General features: G+C 39.5%; 1 protein-coding gene across 1 annotated transcript in view; it reads right to left on the bottom strand.

The window, feature by feature from the left end:
• Window positions 1-7,598: 7,598 nt before the first annotated feature.
• Window positions 7,599-23,321, bottom strand: part of LOC310868087 (nuclear GTPase SLIP-GC-like) — a 29,625-nt gene continuing 13,902 nt past the window's right edge. The window contains exons 5-20 of the mRNA XM_083778345.1: window positions 23,072-23,159; window positions 22,597-22,819; window positions 21,804-22,076; window positions 21,416-21,613; window positions 21,135-21,313; window positions 20,916-21,006; window positions 14,129-14,219; window positions 13,894-14,012; window positions 13,408-13,727; window positions 13,166-13,283; window positions 12,824-12,932; window positions 10,711-10,844; window positions 10,261-10,342; window positions 10,003-10,108; window positions 8,018-8,789; window positions 7,599-7,853 (exon numbers count right to left, since the gene is read on the bottom strand). Of these exons, the coding sequence (XP_083634471.1) occupies window positions 8,363-8,789; window positions 10,003-10,108; window positions 10,261-10,342; window positions 10,711-10,844; window positions 12,824-12,932; window positions 13,166-13,283; window positions 13,408-13,727; window positions 13,894-14,012; window positions 14,129-14,219; window positions 20,916-21,006; window positions 21,135-21,313; window positions 21,416-21,613; window positions 21,804-22,076; window positions 22,597-22,819; window positions 23,072-23,159 (2,558 nt within the window). The 3' untranslated portion in view covers window positions 7,599-7,853; window positions 8,018-8,362. The remainder of the gene's footprint in view (window positions 7,854-8,017; window positions 8,790-10,002; window positions 10,109-10,260; window positions 10,343-10,710; window positions 10,845-12,823; window positions 12,933-13,165; window positions 13,284-13,407; window positions 13,728-13,893; window positions 14,013-14,128; window positions 14,220-20,915; window positions 21,007-21,134; window positions 21,314-21,415; window positions 21,614-21,803; window positions 22,077-22,596; window positions 22,820-23,071; window positions 23,160-23,321) is intronic.

The following is a 23,321-nucleotide window of genomic DNA, read 5'->3' on the forward strand; positions in this document are numbered from 1 at the left end:
TGTGTCATGTACAATTACAGGCATTGACATCACTCTGACATCAATGGCCCTCCTGATGTCAACAGCTAGCGTGCTTTGCGGAGCCCCCGCCCCCTCCTTTCCTCTCTCTACTCCGTTCCCCTCCCCTATCCTCCCGCTGCGCCGTTTGTCTTTTGGCCCAGTGGTGGGCAAAGTAGGACAGTCGCTCAGAATTGTGCTTAATTATACAGGTTTAATGTTTGTTTTTAGTTCAATGTTTGTTTTAAAAACGCCATTAACAAAGGGAATGTAATGTTCATTTTGTCACCGTTTGTTTTACATCATCACATCACATAATCATAGCAACATGAGTTAGAATTCCCTCCTCGATGTTGTAAGATGATAAGAGTGCCCCTCACTTCACACGGGTGTGATTTTTGGTAGCCTACTAACTTTATACTATACCACACTGCATCTCAGAGTCAAATGTTGTACTTAATTTTTGTACTCCTTGTCCAAAGCTGTCATTTGACATAGTTTACTTTGCACAGAATGCGTTAATACAAAACTACATTATCCACATAAGCCCCATATTTTACTTCAGCTATTAAAAACCAGCTGATCTACAAGCACACAGCGTGTTGTAATTAAATCTGCTGTTTTCGGGAATGTTGTGACACATTTTGAAAGATTTTAGCATTTCGAATTTGGTTCTGTACACATTGATGCCAAAACAATGGCGACTGATACACAACTCAGGAGTCAGGTTTGCCTATTCACAAGGCATTTATTGAACATAAATTCAGGTCAGAAATGAACTTCTTTCTTTCTGCTTTTCAGGGGAATGCAGTCAAAGGTAAGATTTCAACACAAAGTTAATTTCCCGGAGGATAAGGAGGATCGTCGTCGCTGGACCTCGTCGCTGTGAGTATGGATTACTTTTCACAGAGGATTCGGATAAGTACTCCTGCAAGGGATTCCAGAGGAGAGTATACGAGGTAGGTACAGGGCAGGGGGGCAGTCAGCCAGATATTTCGTGAAGCCTCATTTGAAATCGGTAGTTCATTATAATGGCCTGTTGTGGCGCTGGACTGGACCCAAAAAGCCCCATAGCTCCATAGAGGCCCATGTATTTTGGCCCAACTTCACCTAGACTGTATTACCTTAATAAACATGGACATGAATACTTTCTTCTTCCAGTCACTAGTTTAAAGTCTCATTTCTAATGTCATAATATTCTTTTTGGAAAATTATGGTCCCATTAATAAAAAAAAACATCGCGTATGTTCTGAGGGGCGTGGCTACCGTTACAGTCTATGATCGGGATTCCCCTCCCACTCGAGTCAAAATAAAAACCAACGGAGAAGAAGGGGGGAAGTCCCGCCTCGTTGTCTGGGCAGCCAATGGCCAGCTGGTCCAAAACGGAGCCAGCCAATGGCCAGCTGGTACCAAACGGATCTAGAAAGATGGCGACTTACAGTGCAGGAATAACAGGCTTCATTTTACGTCCATGTTAGACCCGGCGAACGCTTTGTCCATATTTTTTACAGTCTATGGTACAGGGTTAGCTTTTAGGCCTAGGTCAAGTGGATAACGGTCAATAAATGCCCTCAGAACAGGGGTTTCATAAGTATTTCTACTCAGCCTGTACTCGAGTAGTTGTACTCCTTCGCTGTACGCCGTGTACTGGGGTCGTATTTCTACTCCTTTTCCATATCCGTGTATAATGCCTGTGAGTGAGATACAGAGAGAGGATGCGCCGTCAGTATAGGGATGAGGCAGAGAGTTCTCCCTTTTATACTGATGATGCGCTCAGGTGTGCTGATGAGCGCAGGTGCACTGAGTTGTCCTAGCAGGTGATTAGAGATGTACCTGTCATCGAGAGCCTGGCGTCTCCATGTAGCTCTCTAGGTCTGGGCACACCTACAGTGTTTCCAGACCTGAGCCGACAGCCGCGGCCGTTTTCTCCGTCGGCCAGTGTCATTTCCGGGTTTTTAGACAGCTGGTGGATGGAAAAGAAGCTCCACCCACGCGGCTGAATGCCAGATTTCCGGAAAAGCTTGCCCCAGCGGCATTCTGCCTTGTGGGTGGAGCTTCTTTTCCATCCACCAGCTGTCTAAAAACCTGGAAATGACGCAAAAGACAGCTTCCTTTGGCCGTGCATGGAAGTTCAAGTGTGCCCAGGCTGTCTGCCTCCCTCTCTCTCCAGAGCGGCGCTTTCTTATTGGGCGGTATTCCACCAACGAGACACTACTATATATATATATATATATATATATATATATATATATTGTGGGGGCGCTGGTTACACATCAAGGACACACAGGAGACAGCGTCACATCAAGCCTATTTAGGCACAGTTTTATTCATCCCAAAATCATACATTGGTCATAGTCTTTTCATGCTACGGTGGGTAGGGATAGAACTGAAGGAGGAACCAGCCATATAAAGGTGAGTAAAAGGTAACTTAGGGGTTATGGGTTTTCTCCAACTCAGGGCTCCAATAAACGGCAGTTCTCTGAATAGCGGGGCCGTGTTCTCTCCTCTAACAAATAGAAACAGTCTGTCACTTTTGGTCACTGGTAGGGAATAGGGGGAATGTTGCGCCAAAGCCTCCGAGCCCAACGGTCAATCACTCTGTGCATGGAGTGTCCTGTGAGGTGAGAGAATCACAGTTACTATCCCGTTTATAATACATGACATATAGGGTGAGAGGGAACATGGGCTTGTCTTACCGAGCACCGCAGGTCAGCTTGTCCCCCGGGAGAGTCTCGGCTAGACTGAGGAGAGAGGAGGCTTTTATGCTGTCTGGGTGCGGGCACGCAGGTGTCAGCTCGTCTGGTAAATTCGACCGAGACGCCACAATAATATATATATATATATATATATATATATATATATATATATATATATATATATATATATATATATATATATATAAATACATATATATATATACCGTATATATATATATATATTTACTTTTTATAGCCTACTATAAAAAAATGTAATACAGGCCTATTTTGCTAGCAATTACATTTAGTAGCCTTTTACCTAGGCCTACTGTAAGTAAAATATCTGAGTTCTTCCACCACTCCCCTCACCTTCTGAGAGGGCTGCATACAGTTTGTCTTGTGACTTGGAAGGAAATAGGAATTGTGTTCAGCTGCTGTGGAACAGAAGGCTGCTGAAACCTTGGGGGATTTGTGGCTGGCAGCACAATGCTTGGTCAGACAGCAAGTACATTTTGGTGTGTTGTTATCGGAAACCTTGGCCTGATGTAACCTAGAGTAGCTGGCTTGTGTTGTGAGGGTTAAAGGAGCACTTTACCCATTTTCAACCTTATCCTATATTAAAATCGCCTAATGGGTGCCATGGGTAATGCGGTCAGTGTGGACCACCGCAGCCCTGGGGTGGGAGGGTCCCATCAAATGCACATATATGGAGTCAAATGCACACCAAACATTGTCACATATCCTCTGTAGCCTGGCCTATCAGGGCCTGTGTTGTGTCTTGTGTACTCTTGTCAGTGCCGTCGCTACCTATACGCGCAGTACGCGCTGCGAGTAGGGCAACACGCCGACGGGGGCAACAAAATGTGCCAAAAAGTGCCAAGCCGACCCTCAAAATAACAATTTTCACTACGGCTCCGCCGCGGAAAATAACGAGTGGCCGTGTGTGCGTCCTCACAAACAGTGAAAATAGCTGATCTGCATGAGGAATAGCAGCGCTCTCGTCGGGAGGAGGGGCAGCACAAATATCCTACGAGTAGGGCAATCAAATGGTCAGCTACGGCCCTGACTCTTGTCTTTGAGTCTTTCACAGGGTCAGCCCAGCTGACACACTTTTAGTCTCTATAGTCTAGGTCGACCTCAGAAGTGCCATCTTATAATGAATATTACATTAGTGAGGATGAAAATAGGTTGAACTAGAACTGCACTCTGTCGAGTGCATACTTGCTTGTTGCACACTAGTAGGCCATAAATGGCCAACTAGTGCGCAAGCAGAGAGTGCAAGTCCTTTCGACCGCTGTAAACTGTCAAATCTCAGTATCTCTGTGAAGGAACGTTTGAAATGTATAATTTTTAGATGTAACTATTTGCTACCTACCTACTTTATGCATATAAACACCTAGTATTATTAAGTATGATTCAAGTTTCTATCTATATAAGTTTGGGTGAAGAGCTAGTCATACATATACACACCACGTACTCTGGTCCCAGCAGATCAGGCACAACTTGCTATTTTATTTTTTACTGATTATGTATATAGTATACGTATGACTAGCTCTAAATGATGACGTAAGAGATATGGTCATTTGTGGTCGTTTGGTCCCAGCAAAGCAGGCATATATAGGCATATACTATATATAGTAGGCCCACTTTGACAGGCTGGGATGGCTTAGGGTCGACGGCAGAGTACAGCATCTTGCAATGGGTCTGGTCCACAAGATTCGATACACCACCAAGATACCCATGTACCTGTCTAAATACTTCCTTAATGTAAACGAAGTCCATACCCACAACACCAGAGGGAGTACAACAAACCATGTACAACCCAGATTCGGCACAAACAAGGGACTAAATTCTTTTCGCTCCTATGCCACCAAAATGTGGAACGCCCTACCAACAGTCATTAAGACATGTGAATCCCTTGACTCCTTCAAAACCGCTCTCAAAGGGCACCTACGGATGGCTGCAATTCGAAACTGGCCTCTGTAAAATCTGAATCCCCCCCACCCCCCCCACCCCATTTTCCCTCACTGTATATTGTATATTTTCCCTTTTTTGCTTCCCATATGATGAATTTAGCTACATAGAAATGTCTATTTGTATGTCTCTAAATGTTTGTATGTCTTTAAATGTTTTGATGAATTGAACAATGTGGACCCTGTTGTAAACAAGTGTAATGCTTAATTGGGTCGTCCACTCACAGTTGACAGTCTTTGTATTGAGTTTGTGCTTAAAATGTACTGTAAATTCTACAAACTGTTAATAAATATTTCAATCAATCAATCAATCTATATATATATTATATATATAGTATAATAGTACTATATATAGTATATATATATAGTATATAGGCATATACTATATACGTATACATTATACTATATAGAGTGTGTAGTTGTAAGTTGATTAGCGGTATACTGTGGTTACTTTGCGCCAAAAACCGTGACAGCTGTCCCGCCATTTGATGTTTATGCAAGAAAACAGCAAATCTGTGCCTGGTTTGCTGGGACCAAATGACCACAAATGACAATATTTCTTACGTCATCATTAAGTGCTAGTCATACATATACACAACACGTACTCTGGTCCCAGCAGATCAGGCACAATTTGCTATTTTATTTTTTACTGATTATGTATATAGTATACACATGACTAGCTCTAAATGATGACGTAAGAAATATATATAGTATATATATAGTATATATAGGCATATACTATATACGTATACATATATACTCTATACTGTATAAAGTGTGTAGTTGTAAGTTGATTAGCGGTATACTGTGGTTACTTTGCGCCAAAAACCGTGACAGCTGTCCCGCCATTTGATGTTTATGCAAGAAAACAGCAAATCTGTGCCTGGTTTGCTGGGACCAAATGACCACAAATGACCATATTTCTTACGTCATCATTAAGAGCTAGTCATACATATACACACCACGTACTCTGGTCCCATCAGATCAGGCACAATTTGCTATTTTATTTTTTACTGATTATGTATATAGTATACGTATGACTAGCTCTAAATGATGACGTAAGAAATATGGTCATTTGTGGTCATTTGGTCCCAGCAAAACAGGCACAGATTTGATGTTTTTCCTGCATAAACATCGAATGGCGGGACAGCTGTCACGGCAGAAGAGACCTGGCGAAAACATTACTTGCGCGCTCTGCTTGCGCAAGTAAAAAGCCTTCAGATGCATAATACTATCACAGAGGTTCTAAGCACATGAACACAAAAACGTCTTAAAAACATTCAGACTTATCAGTCAAATACGTGTCTCATACAGTGAATTCCTGTGGAAATCCAGAAGTGAAACTGCCAGTTGAAAGTTAATTCCTCAACCAATATTAAGTGAACTGGCTCCATCTCCTGGTAGTATAGAGTACTGCAGAGCACTGCAGGCAGGCCTATAGGAAATAACATGACATCACATTATTTACCTCTTTAGAAAGTACATTTTCACCCAATCAGGCTAGAGAACTCCTACAAGATTCAAATTCATAAACACAAATATGAAGTAGTTTTGTATCATGGATGTATTATTGCCTGTTCTGTATGATCTAACAATGACGTGTAATTTTATTTTTGCCTTTTGGCCAGTTCCCACTTGAAAAAGATACTTTTAAAGGTTAAATAAAAAACTGATGAAACTAAGAAATGAGCGGACATGATAGGCCATGACATCATCATCGTACCCGGAAGTTATGCGGGAACGCCTACTGAGAAAAAAACTACTTCCTGGCCTTGACAGCCCGTACATCCAAACAGAAAAGTCCTATCTGATTGCATTAAACAACGTTAAACTCTCTTTGCCACTCTCTTTGCAGTGCGTTTTGCCATCACAAGCTTTAACTTTAAGTTGGTATTAAGCCCTGTTCATTGACTGCATGCATCTATTAAACTGTTCCACGTAAATTCAGTCTTTTCTTTCGGTTGATTGAATATTTTATTAACAGTTTGAAAATAGTACAGTGGTACGATTATACAATGGTGCTAAAAGGATTACACAAAAACACCATCACTAGTATCAATAAAACATACCTGTAGTCTAGACTACAGTAAACAGCTGCAGGGGGGTGGGGGTCATTTCTGGTGTTAAAGCTTAGCCTAATAGGCCCAGACGACCAGTTACAATTTGCAGACAGGACTTTTGCAGTTTGAAGAAGGTTCGGAGAGGACAAGCTTGAGAACTGCAGAAGTCTGAAACGTAGATATAGACACACTATATCACTACTTGTGTGATTCCATTATTATAGATTAAATGCAAAACAAAACAAAAAAAAACATAAAGGAAACAGATGAGTATAGGGAGACTGTATACGCATATCATGCAAAATGTAGTTTTAATTAGGCTACTTTATATACCGTATATTAGCCATACTTTTGTTTCACAACCTTTGTACAGGAAAGCGAACGTACAAATGGCCACAAATCTTGGAGGCACCGGCTTGCGACTTGTGAGTGTAAAAATTTCCCCAGGCAACAATGGTAAGCGTGAGAATGAGAAACCATGTCAAATATAAATGGAAGAGATCACATCATAATCACTGAGTACGCAGGTGTGGTGAAGGTGCGGTCTGTGATTATAGTCAATCAGTCAAAATGAAACCAAAAACAAATCAGTCTATATTATACAGAGAGAATGGTGATCAACGAGAGATGGAAGAAGCACTCACATACTGTACATACTGTAAATAGACTGTTACAAGTAAAAGTCATGTACTCACGATGTTGTTGAGTACATTACAAATAGAAATATTGGCATGAAAATGCAAAGTACAGTATAGCCTACTTGTGTAAATGTACTGTACTTGCTTTTCACCACTGTCAATAAAAGTCAATAAAATGTACAGCATACATCCAGATACACATGGACAGGACACATAATAATATAGCCTACAAAGAGAGTATAGGCCTACTTTATGCACAGCATACACATACAGTAAAGCCTATAGAAGACAAAATAGGAACCCTTTACACAGTCAAAGAATAATCAAGAAAGACTAATGCATGATTAAGAGCTCATCAATAAACAAACATTGGAAGTCCGAGGACCAGCTAGTGTTGCCATATTTAGCAAGAGAAATAAACTGTCAGGTCTAAGAAAAGAAGCGACTAGTCTACATGAACACACTCACGCACACAGCCAAATTAGTATACTGTACACTATACAACATGAAGATCAGTTTAAGCACTTTGAACCTGTACAACATGAAGATCGGTTTAAGCACTTTGAACCTGTACAACATGAAGATCGGTTTAAGCACTTTGAACCTGTACAACATGAAGATCAGTTTAAGCACTTTGAACCTAAATACTGCACAACATGAAGATCAGTTTAAGCACTTTGAACCTATATACTGTACATCAGCTATTTGAAAATAGCAGATCTACAAAGCTCTGTTGAGCTGCTATTTAAAAAAAACGACACAAATCGTCCCTGGCACCAAATATTTTCAGAGGGGAGTCCGTGGACAAATACATAATTTAGGGGGCCCTTGACATGAAAATGTTTGAGAATTACTGGTTTAAAGAACATTAGGAAGCAAGCCCAAATGAGCAACAACACTTTATAAACAACAAAAATCCGCAACCAATATGTACAAGCGACATTACAGAAAATAATGCCCTACGTCACTCATATAACAAGCAGACTTGGCAATGCTTCCTAGGCCTTATTCTCATTTAGACCCAATGGGGAAAGTGTGTTTAGCTCATTTATCCAACGTGCTTCTGCGTCTCTTAAAATCAAATCTCCTCCCTGTACTTTTTCAATCGCCCAGAATTTAAGATCGTTTTCTGTATGGCCATGCTGGGCGAAGTGTTTTCCTAGAGGTCCAACCTTGCCTCTTATACCACTCTTATGGTTACTTATCCTGTCTTTTAATGCGGTAGATGTTTTTCCTATGTACAATTTGGAACAAGGACATCGGATTGCATATATCACATTCGTTGTTTCACATGTTGTCAGGGTTTCCAGGCGGACAATTGTTTTGGTGTGAGGATTGGTGAATTCTTCCAGATCATCAGATTGTGGGCAACATGAACATTTCTTTCCACAGGGCTGGTGTCCTGCAGTACGTGGTCGTCTCCGTCTGAAAGCAACAGTAAGCTGTTTTTAACCGTTTCTTGGAGTTATGAACAATGTTTGATTAAGACATATTTCACTTCATTTGCTAATGGCGAAGCATTTTTTTGGTTGAAGTAAAGCATCTCTGTCAGAGTATAAAAAGCATCTTGTAAGCTTTTTTATTTATTTTTGAGGCCCTCCTATATATAGGTTTAATGTTTGTTTTTCCTAGACAAACATAAAAAACGCCATTGACAATGGACAGAGTTTAATGTTTGTTTGTCACTAACACAAACATTAAATGGCATTAAGGTTGGTGAACATGTATTAAGGTTGGTGAACATGCATTAAGGTTGGCGAACATGCATTAAGGTTGGTGAACATGCATTAAGGTTGGCGAACATGCATTAAGGTTGGTGAACATGCATTAAGGTTGGTGAACATGTATTAAGGTTGGTGAACATGCATTAAGGTTGGTGAACATGTATTAAGGTTGGTGAACATGCATTAAGGTTGGTGAACATGCATTAAGGTTGGCGAACATGCATACAGGTTGGTGAACATGCATTAAGGTTGGTGAACATGCATTAAGGTTGGTGAACATGCATTAAGGTTGGTGACCATGCATTAAGGTTGGTGAACATGCATTAAGGTTGGTGAACATGCATTAAGGTTGGCGAACATGCATACAGGTTGGCGAACATGCATTAAGGTTGGTGAACATGCATTAAGGTTGGTGAACATGCATTAAGGTTAGTGAACATGCATTAAGGTTGGTGAAAATGCTTTTTGGTTGGCGAACATGCATTAAGGTTGGCGAACATGCATTAAGGTTGGTCACCATGCATTAAGGTTGGTGAACATGCATTAAGGTTGGTGAACATGCATTAAGGTTGGTGAACATGCATTAAGGTTGGCGAACATGCATACAGGTTGGCGAACATGCATTAAGGTTGGTGAACATGCATTAAGGTTGGTGAACATGCATTAAGGTTGGTGAACATGCATTAAGGTTGGCGAACATGCATTAAGGTTGGCGAACATGCATTAAGGTTGGTGAACATGCATTAAGGTTGGCGAACATGCATTAAGGTTGGTGAACATGCATTAAGGTTGGCGAACATGCATTAAGGTTGGTGACCATGCATTAAGGTTGGCGAACATGCATTAAGGTCGGCTCAGCTGTTGCCTCTTTTTAAACTTTGAGTGCCCGGATCTCCAATTTTAACTTTACTGACTTGTGCGCCTCCCGTGAGTATCCGGGTGTCTCATTCTCTCTGCCTCCTGCAGTCCCGTTCAGTTTTTCATGGCATATCTTCACCTTTTCATATTGCTCCGTGACATCTGTAACAACATTGTTTCACATGTATTTAACTAGACGGTATCAAAATGAATAAAATGTACATGGTGTGTCAATTATACAATTTATATAAATCACTTGTTGATTATTATGAAATAATTCACTACAAACCACAAAAAATATATCTTTCTGTTACCTGGGACAGACTTGAAATTTTTCTTGAGTGACTGGTCAATGGATGTTTGCATATCATTTCGGAGTGTGTCCAACAATGTATCCTGAAATGAAGATTATTATTAACTAATGCATGACAAGTGATCTAGATTTGTCAATAAATGTACTTCAAGGAAACACTCGCTTGCGAGCACACACACACACACACACACACACCTTCCTGGGCCTCATTCGACATCCGTTTTTAGAACAAATAACTACCAATATTTTATTTTATGCCTTTATTGATAGAGAAGAGAAGTCAGGCTGCAGGAAATGGGAAGAGAGAGATGGGGAGTGACACACAGCAAAATGCCGTCGGGATGGGCACTCGAACCTGCGACGTAGGCTACTTGTGCATATAACTTAATTTAGAAATTGTGAGCCATTGGAATTTTGTCTATATTTCTGAGATAGATGAGTGTTAACAAACCTTCAGAAACTCCATGCGCTCCAGCATGTCTCTCTTAGCCTTTTCAAACATGGTAGATTTTGAAGCATTGAGATGGTCCTTCAGCTCCTGCTTAATTTTGTCCTTCATCCCTGTTCCATGGTGTTCTTCTGCTTCTACAAGCACAATTCAATTCAAGGTCAGCCATTCTCAGTGAGGATAATACAACATTTAAATGATGAATTGATCATTTAAATATTTTAATTTAATTACATTTTCATATATACTTTTAGATTTTAATTAAATTTAACAAAAGATTATCCTCAGAATAAGGAGGCTATGGTTCAATATAAAAAGAAGTTCCTAGGCTATCCCACAATTTCGATTTGGTGGGCCCCCTGTAGTAACTCTGAGGACCCCCTAAGAGTCCTGGACCCCCTTTGGAAGACTCCTGGTATTAGCTACTACTCATTTTTGTCATCAGAGCCCAGGTACAAAAAATAAAATCTAATTTGACATCGTTCTGGAGCAGCAGCAGAGCGAGGAATGTAATGAGTACTGAGATGGGGGTCAGTCTGGGGGGTGCCTGGTGAGGAAATACCCCTACCAAAAGTCAGAAAAGATTCTTCTGGACACTTTAAAAGTGTAAGAAATCAACTCAGAATGTTTTAAAACATACAAAACAACTTTAACATTATGATAATTGGACATGAACTGGCTGACGTACTGTTCTGGGACATTCCAAAATAGATGAAACCCCCAGAAAGTAGGTGGGGGTCTGGAATAATTTGAACCCCATAATTTTCTCATAGTTTGGAAAAAGAAAATTTAGCACAAGAATCCTATACAGAGCTGTTTTTTTTTTGTTACGCATCATACCACACTAGTGGGCCCGCTTTGAGATTTACATGTGGGCCCTGATCCTGCTGCTTCTTGACAAGTATAGTGCTTGAGTCAAAGTATCAGTAATACTTCTGGTTAAATACCAGTAAGACTACAGTAAGACGCCCTGAGGGCATCTGCTGTATAGTTTAAAATTAGTAATACACTGTCGTACTTCATCGTACCGTACGTCATCTTGAATAAGCTTAAAAACGGAGTTGCCCTGCAATTAAAATCAGGTGTGTTCTGAGGAACGTGCAGCTATGGGAATCACATGTGAATCAAATCAAGATTCCTATTCCTATTGAAGGGTCTGCCTATGCTTTCATGCAGTATGTTTTCATTTGTAAGTAGTAATTGTCAAATGAAAAGTGGACAACCGTCAAGAGAAAACTTTGGCAAATAACTAGTCCTACACGCTTTCACTTACAGTAGAAACTCCATTCAAACTTTAACATGTTCAGCTTACTGAACATAAAATTTGGAACACCCTTCCCAAAACCATCCGACAAGCAGATACCATTGCATCTTTTAAAACTCTTCTCAAAACGTACTTGTTCAGAAAAGCATTCCCCCCCAGCCCCGTTGAATATTTGTTCACTGAACTCTGTCTGTATTTTTATTTCTATCTATTACATTGTTGTTGTTTTTATATTGTATCTTTAAAAATGCTTTCTACTGTAGGCCAGCTGGCTGTAAGTTCTTGATTTGCTATGGTGCATCCATTTAAATGTGTTCGATTTTCCTGTGAATTTGTTGTACAGCACTTTGTCCAGAAAAGTGCTATATAAATAAAGTTATTATTATTATTATTATTATTATTATTATTATTATTATACTGTAGAATTGTGCACAATCTCTTGAGTATAAAATGTTCAGTAGTTTTTGAGATATTTTACTTTTAAATTTATTATGGAAGTCAATTGAGGATTTTGATACGTACTTCTACATACTTGGGGGCTTGAGGCTCCATTCACAATTTAAAAACATCACCTTACTGACACACAGTCCTGAACCATTTACTTGTTTTGCCTTTTTTTTTAGATAATTATTTTAAAGAAAATGAATTAAATGAGACAGAGCCGTAACACCATGCTCTACATATTTATACTCAATAAATAACCTTAATAATATGTAATCCAAGAGTTGTCTGACTGAACTCAACTCCAGGCATTACCAGCACTTTTACTGACTCTCCCACTAGATGCCAGTAAGTTGTGAAAATGTTTTAGCTGGTTTTATACTGGCATTGTATAGTGAAAACATGGCTTACTTTTATAACATGGCTGCATGGATTTCTGGATTGACACTTCTAGACTGGAGTAGATGTATTTCTTTTCTTCACGTATGACATTGACAAGTTTTGTTTTTAATTTCTCCTCCTGTTCATTAAAAGAAAAGTACAGAAAGCCAAATAAACTGAACACTATAGAGAAGAAAAACAACTCATCTACGAAGCATTATATATCAGCCTAGAGAACAATAATGTCATGGTAAATAAACAAACAAACTGGGACACATGGATACTTATCAAATAAACAAACAAACAAATACAAATTATTGTGTCTTTCTTTACTTCAGAGACAAAATCTATCAAAATGAGGTGTAGTTATACCTCTGTCTTCAGAAATGTCATCTGCAGTGCAACCTCCTTGTGCTTGTCACGCAGGCTCTTTGTGACAAGTGTGAATTTATTGATGGCCTCTTTGATGGGTCCAGCTTGTCGTTCATTCCTGAAATGTACAGTGGATCTGCATTGAGTTGAGGAAGCCCTTTAAGACATGCCCTCCCTCTACCCGTTTTATTAAATCAATAATGCTGGTTTTATGACTGCTGACAGTAGTATACTGTACTTACGGGAAGGTCTTGCAAAACTCTGAATCAATCTCTTCTCTCATGTATTTGCATAATCTCTCATTGAGATTAATGTTGCTTCCTTTTTTGCTTTTTGGTTTGTAAATGCCGTTGTTCTGAACTAAAGACTTCAATTTCGAATGATGTCCACAGCCTTTTTTTCCTGTGGCACACGCCAAGACTTTATCACATTTTTTTACTGACTTTGAAACCCCTTCATCGAGGCATTTTTCAAAAGCGTTATGACACTTTGTCATGGATTGATTGACTGTGTTGATCCATTTCTGAAGACTTGTTTCCAGGTCGACGTCTGCTTTGGAGTCCTGAAATCAAAAAATTAAATCAGAATCATAATGATGTAGACCTGTGTGTGTGTGTGTGTGTGTGTGTGTGTGTGTGTGTGTGTGTGTGTGTGTGTGTGTGTGTGTGTGTGTGTGTGTGTGTGTGTGTGTGTGTGTGTGTGTGTGTGTGTGTGTGTGTTGTTCATACCGTTCCTTGAGTATTCCCTTTCATCAGAGAAAGTATTCCATAGGCTCCTTTGACAAAGGTTTTTGTCTTTGAGTGACGGTCGCTGAGATATTCCAGAAATTGCCTAAGTTCTGGTATTTCTGGAAAATTGTTTATATACAGTAAAATGTCCAGTCTAAAATGTATGTTGTATGTTATGGAATTTTCACACTGATACTAATAGTTAATCCTATACTACACATTAGAATTGTCCTACCAGTGTCCTCTTCTAGCAGATATTTCACAGTCTTAGAGCTGACTGTGAACACGTTGAAAAGGTCACTTTCTTCGCTGAAATGTTTCTGAAACTAATCAAATGAAAATCCATTATTATTATTATTAAGGGACCAAGCCCGACTTCTTGATCCCTTATTGTATTTGTCCGGATTTTTCTTCTTTTTCCGCCAAAAATAGAAGTTCTGGCTGAACCGTGCAGTCGGTTAAATCAGCCAACAACCATTGGCCAAAGGGTGGCGCTATTTGAAAATGCAAACCTTGAATGGGCATAGCTCATGAACCGTTTGACCGCCGGCAATAAAAGTTCCATATGCATATATGTCTCTCCTCATGCCAACAATTTCGTGTTCTGACTTTTGACCCTTAGATCACCCGCCATTTTGATATATGAAAAACAGTTCAAATGCAATACCGCTGGGTGACATAAAGTGGCACTGTTGAGCAGCCTAAAAGGACTTATTGCTTGGTCCCGCCTTGTCGCTGCTTGCATCTATATTTATTATTATTATTATTATTATTCAGTATACTGTGTGTGCACTGTGTTTTCAATGTGAGTCACATGGTTTTGACGAAACAGCCTTGCTTCATGGGGTGGAGGGGGCAGAAAAGAGCCAATATGCAAAGCTGTTTCGTCAAAAACACGTGACTCCCATTGAAAATGAATTGCGAGCTGCTCTGCCCCAACCTCTCCCTCCAGAACAGTGACTGTGTGTGTGCGTGCGTACGTGCGTGCGTGCGTGCGTGTATACATGTATGTATGTATGTATTTATGTATGTATGTATGTATTCTTTATAACAAATCCAGTGTGGTAGGATGGTGTCGTGCTATATGATTGAGCCTCTGCCTATGTTAATTGTGCAGCCTTTTTACAGTATGGCACTAACCATGTTGATTATTAGACGGCCAAAGTATGGCCAGCAAGGTGCTAAACAAGGTCTCCGGACTGACTACGTTTCTAGCTCGAACAGCAAGATACATGGATAGGGAGACAAAATTAGTGGTGGCCAACTCCCTTATCCTGTGCCACTTTGATTTTGCGTGTATTGTACATCGTGGTTCGAGGGCTTGATTAAGTCTTTTAAAACAAAGCTACAGTCAGCTCAAAATAGACTGATCAGGGTTATACTAGGGATGGAACCCAGAACCCATATAGGAAGGAACCAGTTCAGAGAGCTGAACTGGCTCCCAGTAGAATCAAAGGTTACAATGGCTAGACTTAACATGGTCCATAAAATTAAATACGGAGGTCCCAGCAGTTTTAAGAACATGTTTCAGGCAGGTAAACGAGGTACACAACCATTTCACCAGAGCCAGTATTGCAGATGTGATGCTCCCTGGTTTTAAAAGTAAAGTGGGCAAAGGCTCATTCATTTATATAGGAGCCACACAGTGGAATAGCCTGGAATCCATTGTTAAACTGACCTCTAATTTGAGGACATTTAAACAGAAGACTAAAAAATGGCTACTGGAAAAGGTTCCCCTATAAAGGGTCATCTTAGTGGGATGGATAGGGATGTACTTGTTGTGTTGTGTATGTAATGTACTGTTATGTATTTGTGATGTATTTTAAAGTATTGTTCCGTTCAGTGTGAGAGGACCTCAGTGGAAATAAGTCTTTGGACTTTACTGTGTAATCCTTGAATCGCTGATTATAATATTGTATTAAGATTGCTTTTCAAAATAAATCAAATCAAATCAAAAACGTATTGCCATCCAGATAGGGTTAGACAGTGCAGAGTGGGATTATGCCTGCATGGGATGTATAGGATTAGGGTGGGTCATCCAAGCATGGATTAATTGTGTTAAACCTACACATCTGGGTGTTGCCTCCTTGTAGTACTGCGACAATGGCCCCCAGAAGTCGGCATACCCCTACCGGAGTTAGGACCAAACACAACATAGTTTTTCCTCATCTCTAAGGCCTCCCATACATTACAATACATACAATTTAAAGTTATACACCTCAAACTAAAAATAAAGCCTGTCCGTCTGGTGGTTGAGGCACTTAAAGGCATGTAGATTCACAATGGAAGCTCTGAGAGGTTCAAAACTTGGCATACTTGAAGCCAGAACATACCTCTACATTCTAGAAAAGACTGAATGTCAATATCTGAATGTCAATATGAGATATAGTCATTTGAACACATACTTACAGTAGGCGGAATTGTACATCTATGTAGATGTCTTCTCTACTTTGTAGTGACTCTGGAATGGATTGTCATAGCAACACATATGATGGCTTGTAGGAAAGGTGAGGTTCTACTGAATCCAGCAATACCAATTGTGTAAATGTAGCTTGCATAATCGTGGAGTTATGCCACAAAACATATATGGTGTCCCAAACGGGGGGAAATAAAACTAATGAAATCTACAGTATCACATTAGTTTTATTTTTACTTCACTTATCAAGGGTGGGAAAACATAAACAAATCACTTGAGTAGAAGTCCCTAAAATGTATGAAATGTCTCAAACTTGAGAAATGAGAAATTGTGAACAAATAGATGCCGCTTCAATAGAGAAATATGCAAGCCTAGATTGGAACTACTAACTATTATGTTGCAGCACATGACCTGGATGTTCCCTCATCAAGCTCAAATCTCAATATTATCCTCATAAATATAAATAATCAAGTTATTCATTTCTGTTATTTGAGTTATTTGGTTACAGTCAAGTTATACTACAGTATTTGGCTCCACCTGCATCTTATTGCCTACAGTATGTGGCTTTCTTCATAAAATGACAGGTAAAATCATTTCACATATTTTGGAATGTGAAAAGATGAGATGAACCTTGTCAAATCAAGTAGCTATTTAGCTGACTGGAGTGGAGAGTGACCTAGCATTTAGTTCTCTTTAGTGTAACAGAGCCTACTGCCTGTCCAGTAGTCTACACTGACAATAGCAGAACCCTGCCCTGACACTATTTCACCAGAATGGAAAATAGACTTAATTAGTATCACTTGTAATATGGTTACTGCACATATACTATAGCCTAAAAATAGTGTGCGCAATGCACAACATAGATACTGTACAAATTCTGAAGTGTGTCTTTAAAAATTTACCAAAATGGAATATTGGATCCAAATCTTTGTATCATCTTTGCTAAACAGTTGGAAAAAGGCACGAAACAAGACCCATAATGTATAAAGCCCACGGCAGAAGACCTTCAACACATACTAACTGTTGTTCAACAGAGAGATGATGTTCATAAAACCCTGGCAAACCCAAATTCAATATACTCTCCTCTCCTCATCATATACTGTATCATGTTGAGAAAACTACTCCAGTAAGACCAGAGTGAGAGCATGCCGTCTCGTCAAGAAGACTGAATAGGGTACAACATTGTTGAATAGGATACAACACTGTTTAACATACAAATATATTGTTTCATTTGTGGGAAGGCCAGCACAATTGATTGATTGATTGATGGATTTAATAGTTTATTAGACATAAATGTAAAAACAGCAACAGAGTACAGTCATACAATCAGTCCAAAAGGGATAGCACAAAAAAGTCCTTGCGGTCTTGTGCAATCAGTTCATAGACAAAACCAGGACTACTGGTCAGAGTACCAGAGACAGGGCCTTCACATGCAGCATCAGAAAGATTGATGAAGTTGTACATCGGCAAATAAAAATAAGTCATTGTATTAATTATTTTAAACCTGCACTTTACATAGATTGTGCATTACATTCACACATTCAGTCACACACCGATGGCAGAGGAAACCATACAAGACACCGACCTGCACATCGGGATCAATTAGGGGTTCAGAGTCTAACTCTGGGGGAGCCCTGGATCGAACTGAGAATATGGTATGATATAGTACTACCGGTATATTGTTAGTTCACACTGAATTTTGTCTTGCGAACCTCACGGTTCTCCATCCAGCCGCTCTATTGGCCACTCTATCCCTGAGGCACTGCTGCCCCAGCATATTACCGGTATTATACTGTATATTGTATATTTGTCATCATACACAAACAGATCTGGGTACGAGAGGAGCAGATGATGTACAACTTCATCAACCTTTCTGATGCTGCATGAAGGACCTTAAGTCTCTGGTACACATACCAGTACCAGCCATAATGGCTGTCAGATGTTCTGGTCTTGTACTGGCCTTCACACAAATGAAAAATCTCTTTGTATGTTAAACAATGTTGTATCAACCCTATTCAGTCTTCTTGATGAGACTGGTGCAGGCATGCTCTCACTCAACATTTGCAACTTGCTCATTACTGCAGCATATTGTCTGTATATAGAGCCACGGTTTTGTGAACATCATCATCTCTCTGTTGAGCAACATTTAGTAAGATCATTTTAATTTTGAGTATCTGCCGATACCGATTTTTCCCCATCTGAAAATTATATTTTTATGCAACTCCTCCAATATCACAATAGTACAATATCCCAAATCACGGACAATATACAGTCTAATATCATGATATGGATATCATATTGATACTAGGGATGTCCCAATCACATTTTTGTGCTCCTGATCTGATAATTTAAAAATGTCATGATCGGCCCCGATTTCCGATACACTTCACATTATAAGATCACATTAGATGCACATGGGTGGAGCCAAATACTGTAGTATAAATTGACTGTAACCAAATAACTCAAATAACAGAAATTAATAACTTGATTATTTATATTTATGGTAAATGGTGCATTTATATAGCGCCTTTATCCAAAGCGCTTTACATAGATTGTGCATTACATTCACCCATTCACACACACATTCATACACCGATTGCGGTGGAAGCCATGCAAGGTACCAACCAGCACATCGGGAGCAATTTGGGGTTCAGTGTCTTGCCCAAGGACACTTCGACATGTAGACAGGAGGAGCCGGGATTCGAACCGCCGACCCATGGATCATTGGACGACCTGCTCTACCTCTTGAGCCACAGTCGCCCCTATTTACGAGGATAATATTGAGATTTGAGCTTGATGAGGGAACAGGCTTTCGCCTTTGCAGCCCCAACCCTGTGGAATGCCCTCCCTAAGGCACTCAGAGATGCCCCTACCCTTCAAACCTTCAAATCCACCCTCAAAACCCACCTCTTCAAAATTGCCTTCCCTAGCTAACCCTTTTCACTGTCTTTTAATGTTCTTTAGCTTTTAGTGTTATTTTTCCTTTTTCTATTAAAGTTGTTTTTAATTTGTTGTTACCTCTGTAAAACCCCCCCATGTAAAGTGTCTTTGGGTACTCAGAAAAGCGCTATATAAGTTTGAGATATTATATTATTATTATTTAACATCCAGGTCATGTGCTGCAACATAATAATAGTTAGTAGTTCCACTGTAGGCTTGCATATTTGTCTCCACCAGGCCGAAGGCATGTGGGGAGAGTATGTTTTGCACTCCGTCCGTCCGTGTGTCCGTGTGTCCGTCCGTGTGTCCGTGTGTCCGTGTGTCCGTGAACAGCTAATCTCGGCCACCGTTAACCCGGTCGATGCCAAATTTTGCACACACACTCCCTGGATGCCAACGATGAACCTCTGCCCCAAACTTTCCAGAACAGCCTGTTATAGCGCCACCAGGAGGCCGCTTTGTGCAAAACAAGTTTTTGCACAGTACACCTACAGATTTTGTCCAAACATCGCGCAAATTGGTACACAGTCTCTCTAGAGCCATTCAACGAAACGGGTCTTTCAGATTTATCAGACTCCATCCTGATTGGTTAAGATTGGCTTCCAAAGTTCACAGGAGTGCTCAGTTTCAAACAAAATGCTGTAAATCATGAACACATCGCGTGATTTCCGTGAAATTGTGCACCCACATTCCCACTAGGCCGAGGACGAAATGCCACATGAACAATTTCAACTCAGCCTCAAGGTGGCGCTATAACTGGCCGAAAAGTGTTTTTACCTCTAACTGCACGGATCTGTGGATAACCTGGTGGAGACCTGTGCCCAGAAGGGCACTTTTTCTAGTTCTCTATTGAAGCGGCATCTATTTCTTCACAATTTCTCATTTCAAGTTTGAGACATTTCATACATTTTAGGGACTTCTACTCAAGTGATTTTTTTATGTTTTCCCACCCTTGATAAGTGAAGTAAAAATAAAACTAATGTGATACTGTAGATTTCATTAGTTTAATTTCCCCCCCGTTTGGGACAACATGTATGTTTTGTGGCATAACTCCACGATTATGCAAGCTACATTTACACAATTGGTATTGCTGGATTCAGTAGAACCTCACCTTTCCTACAAGTCATTATATGTGTTGCTATGACAATCCATTCCAGAGTCACTACAAAGTAGAGAAGACATCTACATAGATGTACAATTCCGCCTACTGTAAGTATGTGTTCAAATGACTATATCTCATATTGACATTCAGATATTGACATTCAGTCTTTTCTAGAATGTAGAGGTATGTTCTGGCTTCAAGTATGCCACGTTTTGAACCTCTCAGAGCTTCCATTGTGAATCTACATGCCTTTAAGTGCCTCAACCACCAGACGGACAGGCTTTATTTTTAGTTTGAGGTGTATTAAATAACAATTTCACCACTTTTGCAGTAAAATATTTTTATACAAGAATCCATTTCATTTATGGGAGGCCTTGGAGATGAGGAAAAACTATGTTGTGTTTGGTCCTAACTCCGGTAGGGGTATCTCGAAAACTAAAGCACTTTTTGACTGTTTGTTGCAGGACTATTGAACTAAGCTGTGTCAAAAACGGAAATGGACCAGCTCACATCATGATGGCTCTACTACACGCTTCATGCCAAGCCGCTCACTGTAAAACGCACCTTGATGGACGACCTGATTTTTTTTTTAAATTCCTCTCGCAGTTGTTCCTTGACTTCTTCGTTGCTTTGCAATACACACTCACGTTCTGACCTGGAAGGAAATGTGAAAATCGACTGGGTTATTTAATTTGTTTTTGATAGGCAGGCATTCTTAGCAAACAACAAGGTCTCAGAAAGAAAGGTGCAATGCCCCCCCCCCCCCCCCCCTCACGAACTCACAAGTTTACGTCTGTAATGCCTAGAACATCAGATTTGGTGCAGATGAAACAGATGCTTTGACACTCTCCACCGTTTCCAATGTGGCTGAGGGTTTCATTTAAAATATCCCATGCTTCCTTCTCGTCACTGGCTCGACATTTGTCAGTCACAATCCACACAGCAGCACAATTTTGAACAAACTAGGAGAAAATAATTGAATAATCTTACATAGATAGATAGATATTGTATATAGTTTTTAATTGCATTATCATGATGTGATTTGCATTTATAATTTAAATTACCTTTTTCCACATTTCATCTCTGCTCTTGTTACGGTCTCCAGTTCCAGGAAGATCCACAATTGCAACATGCTGAAGAATGTTGCAGGCCTTTGGTACCTTAATGGTAACACACTTCACGAGTGGCCAATATTGTCTGCCAATACCTCTGTTTCTGTCACGCCTTGTGTACGGTGCGATTTCTTTGGATAAATCTGAGGACTGTAACACACAATCAGGTGAATGAACATTTATGTATTATTTTATTAATTCTGTATTCTTTTATGTATTCATTCAATCATTTTTTTTTATTTTTTTTTTAACAGTAAACAAATGCAACTACATTTTCAATGATCTACAACCATAACACTCTCACTTATCATTTTCCACTCTGGTGTTGAGGTCAACTTACGTTTTCACATTTAAGTATCTTTTGTGATTTTAGAAATTCTGGAATACCGATATCTCTAAACTTCTTGTCGGTCAAGTAGTCTTCAATATCTGCATTCTCCTTAAAATCTTCTCCATACAGTGCTGAGAACTTTTCGTTAATATCATCACCGTCTGTTTTTTTGTCATCATCGTTGTCGTCATCACTTTCGTCGTCATCCTTGTCGTCAGACTCGTCACTATCAGCATGTTTGCGAGATATAATTTTCAAATCCTGCAACTCATCTGCCCATTCCTGAATAAAAGAGAGAGAGAGACAGAAATCAATACAATCCTTATCTCATACATGACAGTCCTGTTGCAAATTTGTACAAATGAACATGTCATTATTTTGCTGAAAACTAGTGGTGGTCAGTAACAAAGTACATTTACACGAGTTCTGGACTTAAGTAAAACATTATTGATTATTTGTGTTTTATGATACTTCACTACATTTCAAAGACATATTGTACCTTTGACTACAGTACATTTTTAACAAAGGAAAAAGTAGGCTATATTATGAAATAATCACTTTCAAATATTGGGAAAATATTATATCTACAAGCTCAAAATGAGTCACATTGTTAAACCTCGTAGATCTGCTATTTACACTATTGTAACATTGTACATTGTTTTATGTACTAACAAACTTGACTGAGCAACCTTCACTTAAGTTGAGTAATATTTTATGACGAGTATAGGCTATCTATACTTTGCACTGGGGTTGAGTATACCAATGCAACATAATATCATGTTTTATGTACGTAATTTTTTACCTTTGCTGGGATGAATTCAATCTCTGCTATGTATTTGGAGTCTTTCATATTTGCCTGAACTTGAATCATGACTGAGGTACACGCAGTACCGCCACTACCTCCAGATGGCAGGAGATTCGTCTCACCGATAATGGCATTTATCAGAGTGCTTTTCCCAGCTCCTGTTCTACCAAAGACACCCACCAGCTCCGTTTTGCTGCTCTCCAAATCTTTGATTTTTCCCCTGTTGCGAAAATCACAAACAAACTTTTAAACTTTGAATTTAATGTGCTGGTAATTTAATTTAACATTAATGTAAAATGTAAACAAAAACATATAAAAATCTTTTTTTTTTCTTTAAACCTTGAAAAGTTAGTTTTCATTGTGAGACAGATGAACAATAACTTAAAGTAGTATACTACATTGTAAAACATTCGTTTTTTTTTTTTCAAACCCTTTGTTGTGGAAAGGAGTCATTAGTTGGAGTAGGCCTCACTTTAGAAATGTGTTGAGATCTGTATCCTGTAGACTGAGTTTCTTGTAAACATCATTCATGATGTCTTTCACCTCAGCTAATTCAGCTTCTGTAAAGGAATCAAAACCTTAGCTGTACAGCAGCCAGTGGTAGAAAGTAACTAAATGCATATTACATAAGTATAATTTGGATTATGGATTTCTTTCACCTAGTGTGATAGCGAGGGCAAGAGCACCTAGTGTGATAGAAATTAGTGACACAGATGACCAGG

Source organism: Protomyctophum parallelum (assembly GCF_964188405.1).
Source record: "Protomyctophum parallelum genome assembly, chromosome: 12".
In the NCBI taxonomy this organism is placed as follows: Eukaryota; Metazoa; Chordata; class Actinopteri; order Myctophiformes; family Myctophidae; genus Protomyctophum; species Protomyctophum parallelum.